The sequence below is a fragment of the Rhinopithecus bieti genome, unplaced genomic scaffold (assembly GCF_001698545.2).
Source record: "Rhinopithecus bieti isolate Rb0 unplaced genomic scaffold, ASM169854v2 scaffold_28163, whole genome shotgun sequence".
Classification (NCBI taxonomy): domain Eukaryota; kingdom Metazoa; phylum Chordata; class Mammalia; order Primates; family Cercopithecidae; genus Rhinopithecus; species Rhinopithecus bieti.
In genome coordinates this window covers 695,313-718,193 of record NW_016813718.1, presented here as the reverse complement: position 1 = coordinate 718,193, position 22,881 = coordinate 695,313, and the positions used below count along the sequence as shown (strand labels likewise).

The window sequence follows — 22,881 nt, the reverse complement described above, 5'->3', positions numbered from 1 at the left end:
CTAATATCCAGAATCTACAAGGAACTTAAAAAAATTTACAAAAAAAAAAAAAAAAAACAAACAAAGTGGGCGAAGGATATGAACAGACACTTCTCTAAAGAAGACATTTATGCAGCCAACAAACATATGAAAAAAAGCTCATCATCACTGGTCATTAGAGAAATGCAAGTCAAAATCACAATGAGATACCATCTCATGCCAGTTAGAATGGCAATCATTAAAAAGTCAAGAAACAACAGATGCTGGAGAGGATGTGGAGAAATAGGAACACTTTTACACTGTTGGTGGGAGTGTAAATTAGTTCAACCATTGTGGAAGACAGTGTGGCAATTCCTCAAGGATCTAGAACCAGAAATACAATTTGACTCAGCAATCCCATTACGGGTACATACCCAAAGGATTATAAATCATTCTACTATAAAAACACATGCAGACATATGTTTATTTCAGCACTATTCACAGTAGCAAAGACTTGGAACCAATCCACATGTCCATCAATGACAGACTGGATAAAGAAAATGTGGCACATATATACCACGAAATAGTATGCAGCCAAAAAAAATGATGAGTTCATGACCTTTGCAGGAACATGGATGAAACTGGAAACCATTATTCTCAGCAAACACAGGAACAGAAAACCAAACATCGCACGTTCTCACTCATAAGTGGGGGTTGAACAATGAGAACACATGGACACAGGGAGTGGAACATCACACACCGGGGCCTGTCATGGGGTGGGGGGACTAGGGGAGATACAACATTAGGAGAAATACCTAATATAGATGATGGGTTGATGGGTCCAGCAAACCACCATGCACATGTATATACCTATGTAACAAACCTGCAGGTTCTGCTCATGTATCCCAGAACTTTTAGTATAATAAATATATATATCTATATGTACAAAAGACATTACCATATCCGTAGGTGGCAAGGCTTGACTTGTGGAATAATTAGATCCATAATAATTTACAACTTGCACTAAGAAGTGTTTCTTGTGCAACACAAAGAATTGCATTGCTACAAATATATATCTAATAACAATGGCAAATTATTGTTAACTTTGTGGGAAACAATGTTTCCAGACAGTGAATTAGGCCCTATTTTTACTGTAATTCTTCTATGTTTAGACATGTTTATACATGTGGTATAAACATGCTATACAGGTTTGTTTAACCTAAAAGAAATAGGCTATAACCTACATCCTAGATGTGCAACAAACTGTACCATCTAGAACAAATGTATATGGTATAGTCTGTTGTACATCATTTATAACATCTAGAACACTACAATGTTCATACAATAATAAAATTGCCTAATGATACATTTCTCAGAATGTGTCCACGTCATTAAGCAATGCATGACTGTGTAAGAAATAGCTCTGGATTAAAATCCCAGTTTTGCTTTTCACCATCTGTAACTTTGGGCAAAGTATCCAACTCACAGGGTCTGTGAAAGGAGTGAAGTATGGAAGACACCTAATGCAGTGCCCGGAGTCTGTGTGTTCAGAACAAATGGCAATTCTCTTCCTTCTATTACGTATTCCATCCAACAAAGATTTGCTGAGTTCCTCTAGTGAATAAGGTGATGAATTTAACAAATAAGTCTGGAACTGGAAGGGGTGATTTGTAGAAAGAAGCCTTGGCTTATTCAAAAAATGAAAAACTTTTTCCTCGGTAGTATGTTCTCCCAAGAGAAGAGAAAAGACACTGTGTGAGACATAGAGCTCAATGGCTATTTAGAATTGCCAATCTGTCCCTCACAGTGGCTGCTGACAGCCCCTTGCCCCCCAATATCATTTGGTCATCACACTTAAGGCTCTTACCAGAGCCACACAAGCTCTGTCTCCTGGGGAGCTAGTGTCAGACCTGCTATATGGCCCCAAACTCATGAATGCTGAGGCAGGGTCTGACTTTGACAATCGGTGGGCTGTTTAGACAATAGTCACTGGCAGTTGGAGAAGGTTCCGTCATACCCACCTGCATCTGAGCCCGCTATCCTATGACCTTGGCAGTTGAACATAGGTTTTGAATGTTCCTGGGTTCCTTCTCTCTCAGGTTTTTCTAAGTCTGGAGCACTTCAAATAACTGCAAATACTGTACCCTTCTGGAAGACTTACTACATGGTGTTGAGACAGTATCTATTCAAACTGCCTGCTATTAACAGAAGGGTAGTATGTTTGCTTTACCTTTCCTCCAAAAAGATGAATGGAATTTGGGACTAAGGCTTACCCAGTCACATATGGCTGTAGAAAAATGCTCAAAACACTGGGCCCCAATCAGCCTACCTGCACGACAAAACATTTCTTTTAAGCAATATGGTGGCTACCAAACTGGCCAGGCAAGGTAATGGCCTATTTCAGGGTCACCATTCCTTTGCAAAGTGGTGCTCCATTTCAGTTGCTAAATCAATCCACCAATCATGGCCTAAAGTTTGAGCTATATGTTTTTCTGTTTGTTTGTTTGTTTGTTTGATTGATTGATTGGTTGATTTTAGAGACAGGGTCTTACTCTGTCGCCCAGGCTGGAGTATAGTGGCTCGATCTCGGCTCACTACAGCCTCTGACTCCTGGGTTCAAGCAATTCTCCTGCCTCAGCCTCCCAGGTAGCTGGGACTAGAGGCACCCACCACCATGCCCAGCTAATTTTTGTATTTTTAGTAGAAACAGGGTTTTGCCTTGTTGGCCAGGCTGATCTCAAACTTCTGAACTTAGGTGATCTGCTCGTCTAGGCCTCTCAAAGTGCAAGGATTACAGACATGAGGCACTGTGCCCAGCCATATACACAGGAGATTAAATTCATTTTGGAGCACACTTAAATTACTATAACAAAAGACTAATGCTACTTTTAACTAATGCCATTATGGTTTAAGGAGAAAACTTGAGATTTCTCATAGTTCTCTCATTGCTCAAAAGGTTACAACCTGACTTACCTCACTGATCGTTTGTCATTTGCTATTTCCTTCATTTAGAGGAATTCTGACATCCTCTTTCTGGCCCACTGATTTTAAATTCTTCCATTTTCTGGAATGAAGCAGTCCATATACACAGAGACAGATTAATAGAACACATCTGGACAGGAAGGATTTACTATCAAACTATGCAATTCCTTCTAGCAACAGTCAGGACCCCTTGAGGCATCTGGTCTACCACATGCCCAAATCCCAGTAAGATCATCCAGGCAGCACTATGTTCAACTACTTTTTTCAGATTACTTTCTGTGTTTGATAACAGCTGACTCCAAAGGACATATCTACTCCGTTATCTATAGAAAGTCCCCCTGCTGACATCCAAAAGAAAGCTCCTCCAAAGCAAAGTATTTGATTGTAAATACTCACAGGTAGGCATCCAGGCCTCTTCAGAAACACTGGCATGATGACAGAAGATCTCAGAAAATAACAACTGGCTTCCTGCTCCAGGCCTCCCACCGGCCCTAAGGAGAAGCCTAAGGATTTAGGGCACAGGGCACCACCCTTTTCCTACTTCTCTATTCTCAGCAGCTGGTAAGGGCCTAACAGGAGGTACCTTATAAGGGGTTAAAGTCAGGTTAGAGAGTAGATGCATCTCTTACCACAGTCCCAGCAAGAATAGCTCTGCTGAACATAAGATATAGAATCAAGTTTTTAAGCATTCAAATTAAATATTACCTTCCATACCCTCAATATAAGGCAGACAAAGTGTATATAATAAAAATTCATTACTTCATTCCTTAAGTAACCAGTACATCAGAGAATTATGGATGGTACATATTGTATCATTCATTCATATTTTCAATAGCTACACACTGGATGCCTTTTCTATGCCAGTCTCTATAAATACAGCTGTTAAGAAGACAAGAACCATGCCCTCATGGAGTTTATATTCCCATGTGAGAGACAGACAATAGTGGAACAAATTCACAAATGAAATTATAAAGAAATTTCAAGTAGTGATAAGATAAGGGAGAATAAGAGAAGAGAGAATGAACAGCAGATGAAATATTTTCACATTGGCCAGGAAAACTGATGAAGGGGGCAAAGGGTGATGATGATGGGAAAGGGTGACTGATGTAAATAAGACTGATAGGAGAATCTGAAAAAAAATCGAAGGTGGTGACTGGGTACTCTTCCTGCTCACTTGAGCAATAAAACCCCATGATTCTAAAACGCTGCCAAATTGTACTTTGCTGGAAGACATTTCTCTTGGAGTACAAGTGGCACAACAGCAAACTGAACTTAAAAAATAATGAGTTGGTTAAATATGAGAGAAACAGATGAATGGCTACTAGACTTTCTTGTTTGGGAATCATTCTAAAAGCATAAAGATATATTTAAATGATGGTTTGCTATGTGAATAAAAAACTATTGTTTAAAAATCTGGAAAAAGAGGTTCCAAAGGTTCTGGGCTGGGAGCATTTGGGGACCAGCAAGAAGACATAATGGGCTGGGAAGTAGTAAGTGAGGGAAGCGGGGTAGGAAAGGGGCTGGATAGGAAGCAGGGGCCAAACCACGGAGGGCCCTAAGAACAATGGCAAGAACTTTAACTTGGTTCCAAGTATGATGGGGAATCCCTGCAAGATTTGAGCAGAGCAGTGGTTGCCTTTGATTTATATTTTCAGAAGTTCATTCTGTTGCTGTATGGGCAGCAGATGGCAGGGGGCAGGAAGGGAAGTTGAACACCAGCTAGAGGTGACAGTGGCAGTCCAGGCAAGAGCTCATGATAGCTTGGACTCAGTTGGTGATAACAATGGTGATAAGATGTGATCAGATTCAGAGTGTGTTTCTGTGGACACTAATTATAGTTTTCATGTATTACACGCTCAGAGTCACCCCTTTACTGCATTATGTAATGTAAGAGGTCACACACAACACCTATGATGGATAGCATAGGAGGCTCACTTTACAGATGAGGACTCCAAAGCCTAAACACTTGCTTCCTGAGCTCCCAGACCCTCTCTGCCCAGCAGGACTTGCAGTTCTTCCCAGAACAGTGGAAGCTCATCCTCACCAAGGGAATGACTTCAGACAGCTATCTCAACCCTATGCTGCTTTCTGTCTCCCTACACAAGTGGCTCAGAACCGGGTCAAGCGTGCACCAGAACCTTCTTTTTCACCATTACCCTATACTGCCTCCCAAAATGGGTAATGATAACCACCATGAGCAGAAGAGGGTACTTCCTACTTAGTAAAAACAGCACGGTGTCTCTACCTCTTAAACTCGGAGGACTGCTCTTATAATAATCAACATTTAGCACATAGATGAAATTTCACCCAATCAAATCACAAGGTCTAATCACTTCTGACTCATTATCGTATCCTTCTTGACTGTTTTACAGAAGTTTGTGGGCTTTCCTGTACTTGCTGCATTTTCATGTGTTTGCCTTCTTGCTGGTCACCAAAACCGTTATCATCAGTGAATCACTAATTCATGATTTAAGCAATACTGTCCCTACCCTCATAATTTCGAGCCTTATAGTTCTTGGGAAATTAGAAAAATTAAAATTCTATTCACATAGGATTTTGATGCCTTCAAAGGAAAAACACCATTTCCTTAAATAATTAATAAAGAACCATGTGGTATAAGAGCTTCAGGGAGATTTCAGGTTCATCCTGCATAGTGGTTGTCAGCCCTGAGTGCACTCTAGAAACAAATGGGGAGTCCCCTCCCTGCAACAGACCATTTACATCAGAATCTCTGCAGGTGGGATCTGGGCAGCCATAACTTTTAAACTCCCCAGGTGATCCCAATATGTGGTCAGGGTGGAGATCACTGAGCTCAATCAAGTTCCCCTCCAGACGCCTCCTGCTCACCATTTTCAAATGAAAGAAAATGAGCCCCAGAGGAGGGAAGTGACTTGCCAACGGAAAAGCCAATTTGAGAGAGAGCCACAACTGAAACCCGAGTTTCCTAACTGCTGGTTCAATTTGCATTCAGCATCCCCCAGACACAGAGGAGTGTAAGGGAGGACGTGGAGTTTCACCATCTGTAATCGTGATGATTCTGTCTCTGACGCTTCATTTCTCCTGATTCGCCACCTTTGGTGTCTTGCCTCAGCTGCCAAAATAGTGTAGCTTGGAGCAAAGTAATGCTAAAAAGCTGTGACAGGACCCCACAGCAGCAGCACTGCCAACATCCGACAGATGTCTTTTCTCCGTCAAAGGAGCACCATGCTCCTGAGTAAGCAAACATCTGAAGACTTCACCATACAGGCTATTATAAAAGAAACGATAACTGCTCTACAGCTACATACCAATAGCCTTTGACTAATCCCATACTTTGGAACTTGAACTAAGGAAGTATTCATGGATATGCACTCATGTTTAGCTACATGTGAATGTTTACTGCAGAACTGTTTACGTAAGAGAAAAGTGGAAACATCACAGAAACATCTTGGAAGAACCAAGGAAATTTCAAAATGTACAATTAAATTTTAACAGCTACAAAACACACCGGCAATATATTACCCATTTGATAAAAGTAAATGTAATGAAAAAATATTAGAGTATGGATGGTTCTTACTGTCTCTTTTTAAATGTTCTATATTTTCAAATATTTCTGTATAGCGTATGTATTTCATTTAAAATAAGAAAAAGGTTTTATATACATAAAGCTGCAGGACAGTAAACACATGCACAGAATTGCATTTGGTTACAAACCTTTTGACACTCTACGTTCTTTTGCTTATTACTAGTACGGCTTTTTCCCCTTAGACCAAGAACAGAAACCAGGCACCCATTTCATGCCACATGCTACAAGATGAATAAACATTTGTAATGGGAGAGTCAAATTAGAACTTTCCCCACTTCATGAGTCAAATGCTAAGAAAAAGTATTTAATGGCATAGAATATTTTTATGAAATTAAAGATGAACATATTAACAGTCCATCTTTCCAGTTTCCAGGTTATTTAGCAATAGGTACCGAGCAGTTTCTGTGTGCCAGAGACTGCTCTAGGATTGGGGAACTTAACTGTGCACCAAAAATATTGTCTAAATGCCCCACTCTTGTGGAGTCTACTGAGAAGAACAAAGATCACCTGGTAACCATCAAGCAGTCCATCCCGAGACAAAACTCCTTATCTAAGGAATTCAGAAGTAATTAGACTTCTCTATTATGTAAAGCCAGCATCTGGTTCCAGGTTTCCTTCCAAAATATTTCTAAGTAACTAGAATTTCTATACATCTACAGAATGCATGCATATAGAAACTCATTGTGCAACTCTTGCTGACATCAAGGCACCAAAATGTCTACAAATGTAATCTTTTTTTAATTATACTTTCAGTTCTAGGGTACATGTGCACAATGTGCAGGTTTGTTACATATGTATACATGTGCCATGTTGGTGTGCTGCACCCACTAACTCGTCATTTACATTAGGTATATCTCCTAATGCTATTCCTCCCCCTCCCCCAACCCCACGACAGACCCCGGTGTGTGATGTTCCCCACCCTGTGTCCAAGTGTTCTCATTGTTCAATTCCCACCTATGAGTGAGAACATGCAGTGTTTGGTTTTCTGTCCTTGTGATAGTTTGCTCAGAATGATGGTTTCCAGCTTCATCGATGTCCCTATAAAGGACATGAACTCATCCTTTTTTATGGCTGCATAGTATTCCATGGTGTCTATGTGCCACATTTTCTTAATCCAGTCTGTCACTGATGGACATCTGGGTTTGCTCCAAGTCTTTGCTATTGTGAATAGTGCCACAATATTTGTCAGGACCTACATGGCTAATATGGACCAAATTACCCTTCAGCTCCCGCTTTAAGGTCCATGAATACCCTGAAGGAAAAATCCACTGTGGTGTGCTCAGCCCTCTTGCTGAGGCACCCCACTGCACTCTTCTGCTGCTTATGCAGTGAACTTTCTATCTAATAAAACTTTTTTTTCAAACCTGTACTGTTGTCAGTAAATTCTTCTTACTCCCCACAAGTCTACCACTTTCTGATGCCGGGGCTCTGACACCTCACCTGGCCCTTACATTGTGGTGGGAGGAGACAATAAACATGTTAACAGTGGGTAACATGCAGCAGGGGTGTGCTGGGGACCAGCAGGAGGAGGCTGCCATTACTTCAGAGAAGAGTAGCCTGGGAGTGCCTTCCTAACAAGATCTCATTAATAGAGAGAACTGAAGAGGCAGCCAGCTCTGTGGATTTCTGGGAGGAAGAACATTCCATGTATCTTCCTGATAAATGAAGGGGAAAACATCTTTCCTCATCCACTATTCTTTGGGTCATTTGGAGTTACATTTCTGATGTGGGTTTCATCAGTGCATGGCTACAGAATGGTCCAGATGAACATCTGCTGTAGGTAGTGGGGAACAGAAAAGAGAAAAAGGGGGAAAAGGCATTTGTATGCCTCCTGACAATCCCTCCAAAAACCTCCAATCTTTGCGTTTTCAATAGCGTGTAAGTGGATTCTGCCCATAAAAAGCCATTTATAATAGAGATTCCAGATGGAAACGGTTAAGAAACAACATTTCCTGATAATCCTTCTTACCTAATATATGTACTCATATCTGTCTGACTAGAAAAGACATGAACAAATACATTTAATACAGAATTATTTCTGTATTTTTTAAAATCTCTATTATGAAATAAATGTTCACAAATTGAATATGAAAATGCCTAACATGCCAACGCATAAGCTTAAATTCTCTAACAAACGACGTTTACTTTCAGTGAAAATGTTTTTCTAAATACCGCTATATATTATGGAATGAGCGAAATAAAAAAGTGAAGACTCTTACAGAAAGCGATTTATAACTACAAATGTGAAATGTTAAAATAAATTTACTTTTCCTCTTTTATTATAGAAAACTGAGACCTAGATCTAACCATGGTCATTAATATTTTGGCTTCGATTATACAAAGCACATTTATCCTACCATACATTAAACTGCCAAGCGATGAATACCTCAAAGTTTAAAATAAGAATAAAGGTCATATTATACCTGTAGACAAGGTTTCTATTTAATAGAACCACTGTAAATTGAAACTTAGTAGAAGAATTACACAGCACAACACTGCCTTGTTTCTTTGGGTTTTACATTACCACCAAAATCCCCAAGAACTAAGATAATCTGCATAGGATTTGAATTTCAATTTAAATGTAGCATCTGTCAAATTACATTATGAAATACACAATACCAACATCACTGCAATCTCTCAGCAACAAGTAAAATGCTGAGATGAAATATTTCTTCTAGGGATACACTGAAGACTTTCAGGGTTATCAAAATCTTAAATTCTTTACATGCTGCTTAATGTCCAGAAATGAAACAATAATGGTTAAGCAACAATAATGGTTAACTTTTCAAAAGTTGACACTGGTTTTCTAAACAAACTAACTTCATATCAGAGGCACAATCACTGTTTTCTGAAAACTGGAAGAATGAGCTATAAATAAGAAGCTCCAGGTTTTTTCTGGACCTTTCCAGACTTCATGGTTATAAAATTACTTCCTTTTTGAGAAGCCAGGAGATTTTTAAGAGAGCCACTAGGAGAGATGATGATTGAATTCTTATTAAAGGATTAGAAGACAGAAGGTAAGATTCCTTCCCAATCCTCTAGATATGTATTTCTATGACCTAAAATGTATAAACAAGTCATACAGTTTCTTGCTCGGGTCATCTTAAGCTATACCGCCAACAATGTTATTTAACACTTTGATGAATTATGGCTTTTAATAACAGAGTCTAGAATTCCTGGCTATTGGAATTTCTGCTAGTAGACAGACAGGTGAAGAGTTACAGTTCAGTGCAAAATAAATAAATACACACACACATACATGCATATTAAGTGAGAAGGTGAGATTATCTTGGCATGGAAGATCAAGACCAAGCATAAATGATAGCCAGACTGTATGTATCTTAAGAGAAAAATGAAGTGAGAACTGAGGTTCTTAAAAAATATGTTTCTTAAATACCTAAATGATAGAGAATCACATACTCCCAACGCTTGGGAAGGCTCTTAAAGCTGTCACCCACTGGAAGTCCATCCATAAGTCCTGGGATCAGCAATTCCACAATGTTCCCATTCAGTTTCAAGCTGAATGCCACAGAAAGCTTACCCTTTCAAGGAAACCTCTTCCATCTCTAAACACTTCTATTCTTATGAATTTGCTTTTTCTTTGCTGAACCAAGTCTGTTTTCCATAACTTCTCCTTACTACCCCAAGTTTGGCTCCATAAAGGTGGAGTCCCAAACACTGTGACCTTGGGGTTGAGGTGGGAAACATAAATGAGCACGGCAGGCAAAGAGCCAGATGGTAAAAAGTGATGGAGACTTGGACCAACTGGAAGGCACATGGGAACAGCCAGCCACTGCTCAGCTCCAGCTACTCTTTCCATGGGGGAATGCAGGCCCCAGTTACAGGGTTTTCTGATCAAGAAGCCAGAAATTGGGAATTTTACTAGAAGTACTCTAAGGTTTAAATACATAAAGAATATATTTTAGAGTTGAAATACTTCTTAGAGATCAACTAAAGAAAACCGAGGGTGAAAACAGAAAAAGTGACTTACTCAAAATCAAATGGTGAATCAGAGGGAGGTCCAGAAGAGAAGAGGCCCAAACATAAGGTCCCATTCTCCCATTACGTAATAGAGATGCATTTCTGCAAGTCAACAATGCATCTGTTAACATGCTCTGAAACAGGAAATCAGCCTTAGATCGCTTCCTGTATCTATGATTAAGTAATCACTGCCCACATCTAGACTTCAGAATACCCTTTCAAGCTGACAGTGTACACAGAGCTGTAGCTCTCAGCACAGACCAGCAGACAGACCGCCTGGGTTGCAAGCCGAGATCTACCACTTACTGCCTGCATGACCAAGTCATACAGTTTGCCTCAGTTTCCTCATCCATCAAACGGAGACAGTAAGGGTAACTATTTCACAATGTTGTTGTGAGAATCAAATTTATATACATATAAAGTGCTTAGAACACGCCTGGTACAGAGTAAGAACTATTTGGTCAATGTTATTATTACCCAGCATGCTAAAAAAAATAGAGAGCTAATCTTATCATTTAAAGGAAAATGTAAAGCAAAAGTACACACAAATATTCTGGAAAAATGAGTCCTGAAGAAAAAAAACAACTTTTTAAAATTAAAGCAGCTAGGTCCTTAACAGAATTGAAGACATAGGTAGACTTCAGCAATCAAAGTAATGGCCATAAAGGTAGCATGAATCCATACACTGAACTCTGAGCACCCATCTATGGAGGAAGAGCCTCAGTAGATCTACTACATTTTGTCTCCAACCTTGGAGAAGTCTAGAATACATAGATACACTCCATCCTAGGCTCCTCCTTTCCAAGAGTCGAGCATGTTCTCCAGAGTTACTGTAACCATTGCCTCCCTTCCTCTATCTCCAAGTTGCTCTTAGGGACCTAGTCTCACAAAAGTTCTTCCTAGACAGCTAGATGTTTAATTTCCTGTTGACTATGTACTAGCAATAGACAAACAGAAAGATATCAAACACACACTTTAAAAAAGAAAAAAAAAAAAAAACCACACCATTATCTCATCACCACTCAGTCACAAACAGCCTGCATACAGACTACCATTTTTATCACACATGCCCTTGCTATGATGAAATTTCAATTTAAGTCAAAAAGAAAGTACAAATGCAATAGGAGAATCTTAAATGTTCATCAATCAGACGGAGCTGGAACACCCTGTTTCAACTCACTGAGCCACAAAAAAATTGGCACTACTGCTCTGGCCTCTTCAGTATGAAAGGGTAAATAAGGAGTTCTTTCCCAAGGCTGCCAGGAACTCAGCGAGCCTCAGAGGTATGATGATCCAGTCTGTAGCTCCTGCATGTCACTGTGTGTCACTGAGTCCAATGCTTAGAATGGTTAACATTTTTTTACAGTTTTGTGCCAGCCACAGATTTAAGCACTGTACATGCATTAATCCATCTAATTCACATAACAAGCAATTGAGGTAGATGGTGTTATCCTCCACTTCACAGATGAGGAAACCCAAGACCTGAGGGGCTAACTTGCACAAAGATACACAGTGAGAAAGTAGTGCCACCAGGACACAAATCCAAGTGGTTGGCTCTAGAGGCAACACTCCTAATTATTTCTAGAGGCAGCGCCCTAAACTGCCTCTAGAAATTTCTGATATCTTCAATTTCCTTAGAGTACACTGAAAGAAGCTTCACAGGCAGGCATCAGACCAGCTTTGAGGAGGTAATTTGGGTCTCACAGACTTTGCCTATACATGAAAGTTCACTTCTGGGGCTTTTACTAGTTGGAAGATGCATTTCTCTATAGCTTTTTGCTATGGCCTTCTTGGTGCTCTTGCACTAAAGATATAGCCTTATGTCCCTTAATAGGGGACATATAAATCTCTGGTCCATAGACTTTTAAAAAAAAGTGAGAGAAGCAGATTTTCTCTATTAATCACTCTCTCTCTTCTCTAGGATAAAAGTGTATGAGTTGAAAGTCTGGAAAAGAATAAATAATGGTGGGCATAGGGGGAAAGGGAATAAAATGAAAAGCGGAAGAATTAAGAGTATGTTAAAAAGTAACAATTAGGCCGGGCGCAGTGGCTCACGCCTGTAATCCTAGCACTTTGGGAGGCTGAGGCGGGCGGATCACGAGATCAGGAAATCGAGACCATCCTGGCTAACCCGGTGAAACCCCATCTCTACCAAAAACACAAAAAATTAGCCGGGCTTTGTGGCGGGCGCCTGTAGTCCCAGCTACTCGGCAGGAGAATGGAGTGAACCCGGGAGGCGGAGGTTGCAGTGAGTCGAGATCGCACCACTGCACTCCAGCCTGGGCAACAGACATAGGCTCCGTCTCAAAAAAAAAAAAAAAAAAAAAAAAGGCAACAATTAGTCATCAGGGAAATGAAACTTTAAAACAAAATGAAGATACCACTTCACATCCACCTGAATGGACAAAATAAAAAAGATAGTAACAAATGTTGATGAGGCTGTGGAGAAACTGGAACCCTCAAACACTGCTGGTGGGAATGCGAAATGATGCAGTTGCTTTGGAAAACAGTCTAGAAGGTCCTCTAATGATTAAATTATAGAGTTGCCATATGACTCAGAAGTTCTACTTACTCCTAGGTATAAACAAGATATATAAACAAGATAAATGTATATAAACAAGATAAATGTCCACACAAAAATTTGTACATGAATGTTCATAGCACTATTTTTGTAACAATAAAAAAGTAGAAACAACGTAATTTTCCATCACTTGATGAACAGATACACAAAATGTGATATGTCCATACAATGAAATATTATTTGGCAATAAAAAGGGTTTAAGTACTGACGCATGCTACAACCTTAATGAACCTTAGAAAGATTATGCTAAATCAAAGGGGCCAATCACAGAAGTCCACATATTACATGATTCCCTTTATATGAAAGGTACAAAAGAGGCATTTAAATACATAAAGACAGAATGTAGATTAGCCTAGGGCTGGGAGTTGGGGAATAATGGGGAGTTGGGGAATAATGCGGAAATACAAGGGTTTCTTATTAGAACTAGATAGTGATGATGGCTGCACAACTCAGTCAATACACTAAAAGCCACTGAAATATATTCTTCAAATGAGTGAACTGCAGAGTGTGTTTATATTTCAATAAAGCTGTTATACTGGGGAGAAAAGTGACTTGTTATAAAGCAAGACTACTGGTCTATCCCAGAAGAAGCGGTGTCTTTTTAAATGAGAAGTCATAGTTACGTAAGTGGCAGAAAATCAAAATTATTTAAGCAGGAAAAGAAAAAAACAGAAAACGTATATGAAAAGGAGAAAACAATTCTATTTAATTGAATTTCAAGATATGCAAATGCACAGATGTTAAACGATAGGTTGCATAACACTAAATACAGACCTTCTCCTCACCTGAAATCCATCAGTTCCAAAAATAAAGGATCTACAGCAAAGGTGACAGATATATCATCAGCTTTTGCATTTTTTAAAACTTTTTGAAAACTGAATTTAAAAGTTCAAATACAAAGATTCTCTGGTATTGTATACCAAGTTCACAAAACAAAAATATTTGATTAGCACCTAAAATGTGCGGTTTCTCAAACTGAATTTAGAAATCTGACCTCAAATGTAACTAGAAAAAGTAAAGCTTTCAAGATCTGGACTACATGGAAGACACTGACATCCAGACCAGTGCTGGCGGTGTTTGAGATTTAGGCAGAAGAATTTCAGAGTATAGTCAAGGGTTTGCCATGCTACCCTGTCATGTATCTGCTCATAATGACACTCTAGCAGAAATCAATGCTAGCCTCTGACTAAAGTGAACACAGAGTCTCCTAATGTGGCAAAATGTCAGAAGATAATTTGGAGTTTCCTGGCTATTGGCAGATATAGCATGAATACATTTTTGGAAACAGAACAATTAGATAATAGACAATTTCCAATTTGTTTTGCCTTTAATGTTCAAACTACAGTATTACTAAACCTTCTACTCCCACTGTCTTAATCAAGCATCATTTGTGTGGGAAATCTGCTTAGTGCTTTCTTTAAAAATAAGCAAGCCATTAATTGATCCAATGTGTTGGCAGTTTTAGAGAACCTTTTTAGACAGGAACAAATGATGCCTCTTACTTTATGTTCAAAGTTGAATTTAAGATTTCATGCACATGCACAGAGAAACAATTAAAGAATCTCACAGCCAGCTAACAATCTCCTTGGAGTTTAAACAACAACAACAACAAAGCCTCCTTCACCCCTCCTCCATTGAGGTTTTAAATATTAAGTAACATGTTTATCTAAAGATACTTTACATGACTTAAAGTGCTTTCCACAGTCCTTAACATCCTTGAATATCAAAGTTTCAGTAGTGCTCTTATGACTCAAGGTTAGAGTACAATCTTTTCCCTTAGAAAACTGTCGAGTTCAAGAAAATATATCGAGTATTCTTAAAGTGCTGTATTGTAACTTTTCTAAGTAACTGCCTCTCCTCTTCATTAATCAACACACTGCATTTTTCTGGCCTGTGTTTTAGAAGGGTGGAACATTTCTTCTCCCCACCTGTTTGTGTTAAGGTTGACAAATTTCCCTGACTAAAACAGCTGGTGTTGATTACTGGAAGCAAACCAATTGAATATTTCACTAATAGGTGACATGAGCTCTCGGAATGGAAACTTGTCCCCAAAGAGAACACCCCTGCAAATGTAGCCAGAGCTTGGTGTTCCATTTCAGCAGCGTAACTATTTGTTCAAATCCGGGCTTTAAAGAAAATAATGTTTTGATTAGGAGACTCCACTCAGAAAATGCATCTGTCATTTTTCTCCCCTCCTTCCAGGCACTGGATGCCACAGTCTTGGCCCAGAAACCCCTCTGGGGAAGGAGGGCCCACTTCTCAGGCACACAAATGCAAGTAGCAAGCCCTGACATAAGGAGGCTAGCCTGCTAAAACTAGTGGCTTATGGACTTATGTTAACAAGTCTGGGGATGGCTTTTTTGGGGGGAGGGTGTTCCTACAAGGAAACATTGCTTATGTCAGGCATATGCGGTATTGAGTTTTGGGACAGTAATGCATTTCTAGTCCTGGTACCTGCGATCATTAACAAAAGCTTACTCTCTCTAGTCTGAAATCCCTTACATTCTAGCCAGAAAGAAAACCTTCAGCATATTTAACCTCCCAATCAGGCAAAGGATAATGCAAAAATTAGAAAAGTAATTATAACTTTAGGACCATCACACTCTTCTTGGCTTGTTAAGGATTGTTGTTATTTACCATCGTGGCCACCTGTCAGTTTCTCTGGATGACAGCCTGGCAGAGCATAGTATTTTTAATATGGTTAATGCAGTGCGTAAACCCAGAAGGGGAAACTCTCCCACGAAGAGATGAAACCTCAAGAGCAAGTTCGCGGTGGTGAGCTGCCAGCAGGTAACCCTACTCCTCTCTTGCTATACAGGGACGCCTGCATCAGGGTATACCTGATGCACAGACCCAAGAGCGGTGCTGTGTTATCAGATCTGCTTGTTCCAAACAGGTGCTTGGCCGGTCACTAACCTAGAACAGTATAGGAGCCCTGCCCTCCAAACCCCACCTTCCAGGGCCCCCTAGGAAAAGTTACCCGCCACGTTGAACCCTTGTCCAAGTGGCGCTATGCCAAGCTCTCTGGCAGCCTCTCCCCTCCCCAATACAGTTCATCTTCTCCTCTTTGTAAGCCCCCCAAGTGCCGCGGAGCAAAACTTAATCAGTCCAGGGAACCTAGACACGGTTTCCGCGCCGCACGGACTTCCCAGAAGGAGTCTGGAGGCAGACGCTGGATCCCTCTAGGCACCTCCGTCCCCGCCGGCTCCCCTCCCCCGCGCCAGCTGGGCCACTCACCCGCGTGGGGCATGGTGATGGTCTCGTTGGTGTTGGAGCCCACATTGAAGATGACCACCGCGGAGGCGTTCTGCAGGAATGCGTTTCGGATCTTATCCCTGTACGTGCAGTTGCCCTTGGGGATGAGGGCTATCCAGTTCTTGCCGTGTGTCGGGGCGGGGAACTTGGTGTTGGGGTCGCAGGCCAGGCGGTCGTGGGCCGAGCTGGCCATGACCACCTCCCCGCGGGCGTCCTGCTTAGGCGAGTGCTCCCCGTAGCGCCCGCACTCCGTCTTCTCCGTGTGCAGCTCCGCGCCCCCGCCGCCCGCCGCCCCGGCCCCGGGGTCCGGCGCGGGCTCCGCGTAGGTGATGTTCACGAAGGCGGTGTACCATTCCTCCTTCTCGGCCACTGTAAAGTCCAGGCAGAGCAGATGCACGAAACAAAAGGAAAGCAGCCATGTTGAGAGAGCCAGACTGCAGCACGCTTGGATGAGAGACATTGCCATCTTTATCCGCCGGGGCCCCCTCCCCGCCCCCGCGCCCTCCCTCCGCCCCGTCCCTCCTCCCCAGCCCCGGCCAACCCCGGGCCGGCCGCCTCTCCTCTTGCTGCTGCTCACTCCCGGGCCCGAGGGGCCGCGGCCGGGACGCGCAGCCGCCGCGGGGACCGGATTCCGGGCGAGCGGATGGCGCTGGCCCCTTCCCCTCTCAGCCGTAGCGCGGCAGTTGCATTTTGCTTCTTGGGCGCCCGGGGACGCGGGAACAGAAGGCCCGCGGAGCTTGCAGAGGAGTCCTGCTGCCGAGCGTCCTGCTCCTTCGCCCGGCTTCGCTTTCTCTCATAAGGGTGGCCGGGGGCCCAGGAACTTGCAGGGTGGCGGGGGCGGTCACGGTTGCTCGTAGTCTGGGGTGCTGCGGTGCGGAGTGCTGCCGCGGGTGTCCTGGCCGCCGCCACTGAGCGCGGAGGCGCGCGGATCCGGCTACAGCAGCTGCTGCCGTGCGCAGGTTCCCTCGGGCTGTGGGCGCTGCGCTCCTGGCCTCGCTGGTGGCTGCGCCTGGGCACACACTTGCCGCGGGCGGGGCGGGCTCGGGGAGCGAGCGGGCAGAGCGGAGTACGCGGTCCGTGTGTGTGTGTGTCTGTATGTTTGTGTGTGTGTGTATAATGTGTGCGTGCAAGGAGGAGCTTAGTGTGATGTCAAAGCCCCTGGGATTCTCCTGCCCTGTTCCCTTGGTCTCTCTTTATGGGCAGCAGCGACCCCTGCCGGGTCTCAAATTCAAACTCAATCGGCGAATTGATCCAGGTGAGGATAAAGGGGAAGCGACCCCTGGACCTATGAGTACAGGAATAACTTCCTGAGTGTTATATTTAGCAAATGTATGTGCGTCTCGTAAACGACCCTCCCGTTTGCTGGAAGTACTGCCGTGAGCTCCCTAATTACCTATCCTAAGGCTAAAGTGTAAGGTGGTTTGGTATCGAGGTCCTTCCAACGCTACTTCTGGAATACCTAGGACAGTGGCTATCAAACCTTTAGTTTTAAAGCTCAGACTGATGGGTGCTGCCACAAAGCTTCTGGTTCAGTAGATCTCGGGTAGGGCCCTAAAATATGCTTTCTAACAAGTTCCCAGGTGATACTGATGCTGCTGGTCTAACAACCACTCTGTTAAGATGAGTATAAGAAGGGGCTTCCTACTGCCCACCTGGAAGCAAACATGCAACATTTGTTTTCTTACAGAATAGGTGTTTTCTCACTGTATAAGAAGAAAAACTGGGTGAGCCATTTCTGGATTGTTTATTCTGATTATCATGACTGGGAACGGGGGACTCGCAGCACCAACAGGCAAGGGAGGTTTGTTTGGGTTATTGTTTATAGTGTGCTCTCCAACTATGCATAGAGATTACAATAGTGAGCGGACAGTACAGTCCCCCTAGTGTAATGTTCTTAAAACTGTGGTACAGCACAATTCCTTACCAATTAGACGTTTGGGTGGTGGATATCCTTTCCCTTGGCTTGAGATGCCTGCCATATAGTCTCTAAAAATGTTTGTGTGATGGTTCTCTATCATTCACATTTGTTTCCTACCTGATGCTCTTTCAGAGAACCCAGGATTTAAATTTAAAAAAATGAAAGTCTGCCTTTTCCCCAGGACTTTAACACGTTTACAGCTCTTCGTTAATGAGTGTCCACCAGTACAACTTCTCTTTCCAGCAGCAGTACAAACAGCTGGTGGCTGTTAAGGGAGGGCAAAGAGCCTCAGCTATACCCAAATTAGAAGCAGGCACAAGAACTACTTAGAAGAATTTGTCTCTATGGCATTTGATGTGCTGGATTTGTATGTGTTCCTAGCTTATTCACTTTAGAAAATAGGCTTCTAGGCAATTGGGACAGTGCTTTTTATAGCGCTTACTGCCAAGGAGGCAAAAGTGGGGACACCTGGCTGCTGGTTCCTGAACCACCAGAGATCTGAGGGAGGAGTCCACTGCTAGAAACCCCCGGCTAGGTTCTGAGCAGTTGCCTTTAGCAACCCACAGTGTTTCCCCAGTCGTCTTTATCGCTTAGCAGTTTTTTCTCCAGCTGGAAGACTTGGAGAAGCTATGTCATGAAGAATGTGTGACTATCCCTTACCCCTTCTTTCCTTTGGAAAAGTTAGGTGCTAAAGAGATGACAGGGTCAAGGAAGCAGCATGGCTGAAAGATTGCTTAATTACAGGGCTCTTGGACTAATAAGTAAAACATTGAGTAAAATAGGAGCCAGGTTTCTTACTGTTGGAGAAGGAATTAACAAATATGGAAAGAAAGTGAGCTATAAATAACCTTGAGGCTTTAGGGTGGATTAACATTGAGTATGAAATCATTTCTCAAAAACTATATGTATATATATTTACGTGTGTGCACATGTGTATACCATAACTCTCTCCATTCAGAGGCCAAAAGCAAAAGACACATCAAGTGACCAAAAGATCTTGGTTTCTAAATAGCATCCTCCATGAAAAGGAAGCAGGGCTGATTCTGGGGCTGGCACTGGGAAAGTACAGAGTGAGCCTTTAACCTCTTGTGAGGAAATGTTCCAAGCATGATGGGAGTATGTCAAAAGGACACAAGAGCCAGCTGGAAAGGGCTCCCGCTGGCCAAATCTGGGACAGTCTGAACATCAAAATAAATGATCCTAGTAATTGATTACAACTTATTGAATAAAGCATGAATCCGTGCTAATGTTAATACAGATAAATGATGGAGTAAATAAATAAATAGGGAGGAACAGCTCTTCCTTATAGTAGAAATACCTACTGATAAGGATTAATGGATATAGAAAGTCACCATTTGACAAGAGTGTTGTTTGATTTAAGCAAGAGTCATCAATGGATACTAAGGCGGATGGGTAGGTGTTTGACGTGAAGCGGGATATTAGCCTAGTCTTGAAGTATCTTCTGAAAAATACTTATTAATTCAATAAATGGTGAATGTATTGAAGAGGAGCCTGGGAGACACCAAGTTGAGCAGGTGATCATGGTGAACATCACCAGTTGTGGAATGGGTCCTATCATGTACCTCTTGATGAAATGCACTGGGATCACTGTGTCATTTCTGTCATGTTCCTGAAAAGGACAATACATGGCATGGTCTAGACATAAGGAAACAATGGATAAACCCAGGGTGAGAGGCACCCTTCAACATGAAAAGTTTATGCTCTTTAAAACTCTTAAAACTTATGAGAGACAGAGAAAAACAGAAGAACTGATCCAAATTGAAGAGATTTAAGAGACATGACAATTACATACAATAAATATCCCAGATTGGCTCCTAGACCAGAAAGGAAAAATAAACACTGTTCAAAAATTCAGTGAAATCTGTAGATTGGATGGTACATTTTATCAATGGTGAATTCCTGACTTGGATATTTATATTGCAGTTTCGTAGAAGAATGTCTGTGGGGGGGGGGGGTATGTACATTGAAGAATTTAGCAGTGATGAGACATTCTTTCTGCAACTTAAATGGTTCGGAAAAAAATGATTATCTATGACATGTTGGTTTCCCTCTAGCTACACTTCCAGAGAATTCAAGCCCAGTTCATGATATTTTTAAGAAGTCAAAAGTTCACTTTTTGAGGGAATACTAATATGTTTCCAGTTTTGTGCTAATGATTTTCCAGTGACCCTGCTACTCTTTTTTCCAGTGGCACTTCTTGAACAACTGGCAAGTGGTATTTGGGGAGAGCAACGAGCTCTTGCTATGCCATCCTCCAAATATATAATACTGTTGTAGATAAAAACATCTCTGTATTTCATTTCTTCATCCAACAATATTTATTGAGCACCTGTTACGCATTGGTGTTACAGGCACTGGGCATCCAATCGAAACAAAACAGATAAGGTTCTTGCTCTCATGGAGTTTACATTCTGGAATTGAAAAAACAGAAATTTCTAAAAAGCTTTAGATTATGTCAGATAATGACATCTGCTATGAAGAAAAAGGCAACAGAGTATGGAAGGGTTACCTATGTCACGTCAGGTATTTTCTGTCAGGGTCAGCTGCTTTATGAGGTGACTTGAACAGAATATTGAAAGAAATAAGGATTCTATGTGGCTATTTGGGGGACTGGTTTTACCAGGAAAAGGGAACCATGAGTACAAGTACAATCTGAGGCAAGATTGTATTTGATGTGCAGAAAAACAGCAAAGAATTCATTAAGACCATTAAAGATGGAGATGAAAGTAGAACCTGAGTGAAGAAAATGAGATCAGAAAGATGGGGAGCAAGTCATATGTGGCCTTGCTGTCAAAGGTGTGAGCGTTTTGCATTTTATTCTGAGTGAGAGGAGAAAACTTTGGAGATTTTTGAGTGAGGAAGTATATGTGATCGATGTGTCTTAAAAGGTTTATTCTGACTGTATGTGAGCAAGTATGGGAGCAAGTAGAGCAATTAGGAACTCAACAGTAATTCAGGAAACAGAGGATAATGACCTGTGCCAGGAAGGTGGCAATGAGCATGGTGAGAAGTGATTTGATCCTCAACATGTTTCGAAGGTGGAATAAACAGTATTCTCTGATGCATTTGACATGTAGTATGGAAGAAGAAGGGGAGCCAAGAAAGACACTACAGGTTGGAGCCTAAGTAACTGGCAGAATGGAGGAATAGTCATTTTCTGAGATGAAGATGATTGCAACAGAAGTTGATTGGGGTAAGAATCAAGAGTTTGGACAGGTTCTATTCAAGGTCCTAGAGGGACATCCAGAATGGCAATTTCATGTAATTTGCCTCAGCATTGAGTCTTGGGGGGAAGATTATTGAATGAAAGCACATGAATAATTGTTTAGTTATCGACACATACACAATCGCCAAATTGCTTTTCCAAAGGTTTACCTCACTATGCATCAAAGTAAAGTGAGCTCCCTAAAATGGTTTTCGAAATACTCCCAGAAGACAGCTTAGTAGTGAGTCCTGGCCCGTGGGGGACTTTCTCCACCAGCCAGGCAGCCCAAATAAGATGGAATTAGTAGGTTTCCAGAGGGCTCTTTGGTGTACAGAGATCTTATTTCATAAGAGGTAGAGGCAGTTTGACTTAAATACATACAGCATACGTTTCTGAGAAATGACAGCAGCCACAGCAGAGGATGGCAGTGCCCACTTCTCTGAGTGTCAGCAAATTGAACATTCTTTAAGAAACTCTCAACCTTGATGCTGCGTTTGCTTCTTGCCATTAATGTGCACAGCATGTTCAAAGGGAATTCTACCTTAGGCTTCTAAAAAATGAATCATAACATTTAAAAATACAATTCCTCCTACACATACATATTTTAATGGTTTAATTAAAATTTTATGTGGAGAAGATTCAACATACAGGGTTTGATCTGTATTATATTTTTCATTTTACATTAATTTATTGGCGGATCACATTTTTTGATGCAATCAAACAGGCATTTTTTGATGCCTGTTCAATTCTTCAACATATGTCCTTTATTCACAATAGGCTCCTAGATAACTATCCCCATCCCTGAAAAGAGGGAACACCCTTCAAAATATATTCCACATAACTGCAAATAGGGAAAGAAATCCTCAAAATATAATAGAGAATTCACATTACTTTATGTGTAAAGACTGGCATTATTATTTTTTAAATCAATTTTACATGAAGTAGCATACTGTGACATTTAGTTTCATATATCCTGTCCTGAAGATATTTCCTCTTCCCAGTCTTCTATGTTTGTTTGGAAGGGGAGGTACAGTGCTGTAGTGGTAGAGTGAGACATTTGGCGCCAGGCAATCCAGGATTAGAATCTCAGGTCTGCCACATGGGCAATTTTAACTGTGCTGAGCCACAGTCTTCTCTTTAAAGTGGAGTGATTACATCTCCCAGGATTATTGGAAGATTCCAGACACATGTGTTGGCCACATAGAAGAGTAAGAGATTTCAAGGAGGGGTCAGGACAAGAGTAGTAGGAGGGAACAGAGTCTAAAAATTTTAATATCCAAAAATACTTAAGGAAAGTCAATTTAGGCTGGGTGTGGTGACTTAAGCCTGTAATATCAGTTTTGGGAGGTGGAAGCAGGAAGATTGCTTGAGGTCAGGAGTTCAAGACCAGCCTTAGGCAACATAGGGAGACCCTG

General features: G+C 41.6%; 1 protein-coding gene across 3 annotated transcripts in view; it reads right to left on the bottom strand.

The window, feature by feature from the left end:
• Nucleotides 1-17,410, bottom strand: part of RNF150 (ring finger protein 150) — a 278,640-nt gene extending 261,230 nt beyond the window's left edge. Inside the window, exon 1 of one of the 3 annotated variants that reach the window (XM_017848919.1) lies at nucleotides 16,305-17,410. In XM_017848919.1, coding sequence (XP_017704408.1) covers nucleotides 16,305-16,788 — 484 coding nt within the window. In that variant the 5' untranslated portion in view covers nucleotides 16,789-17,410. The remainder of the gene's footprint in view (nucleotides 1-16,304) is intronic. The other 2 variants (XM_017848921.1, XM_017848920.1) reach the window with 2 other exon arrangements.
• Between the last annotated feature and the right edge of the window lie 5,471 nt (nucleotides 17,411-22,881).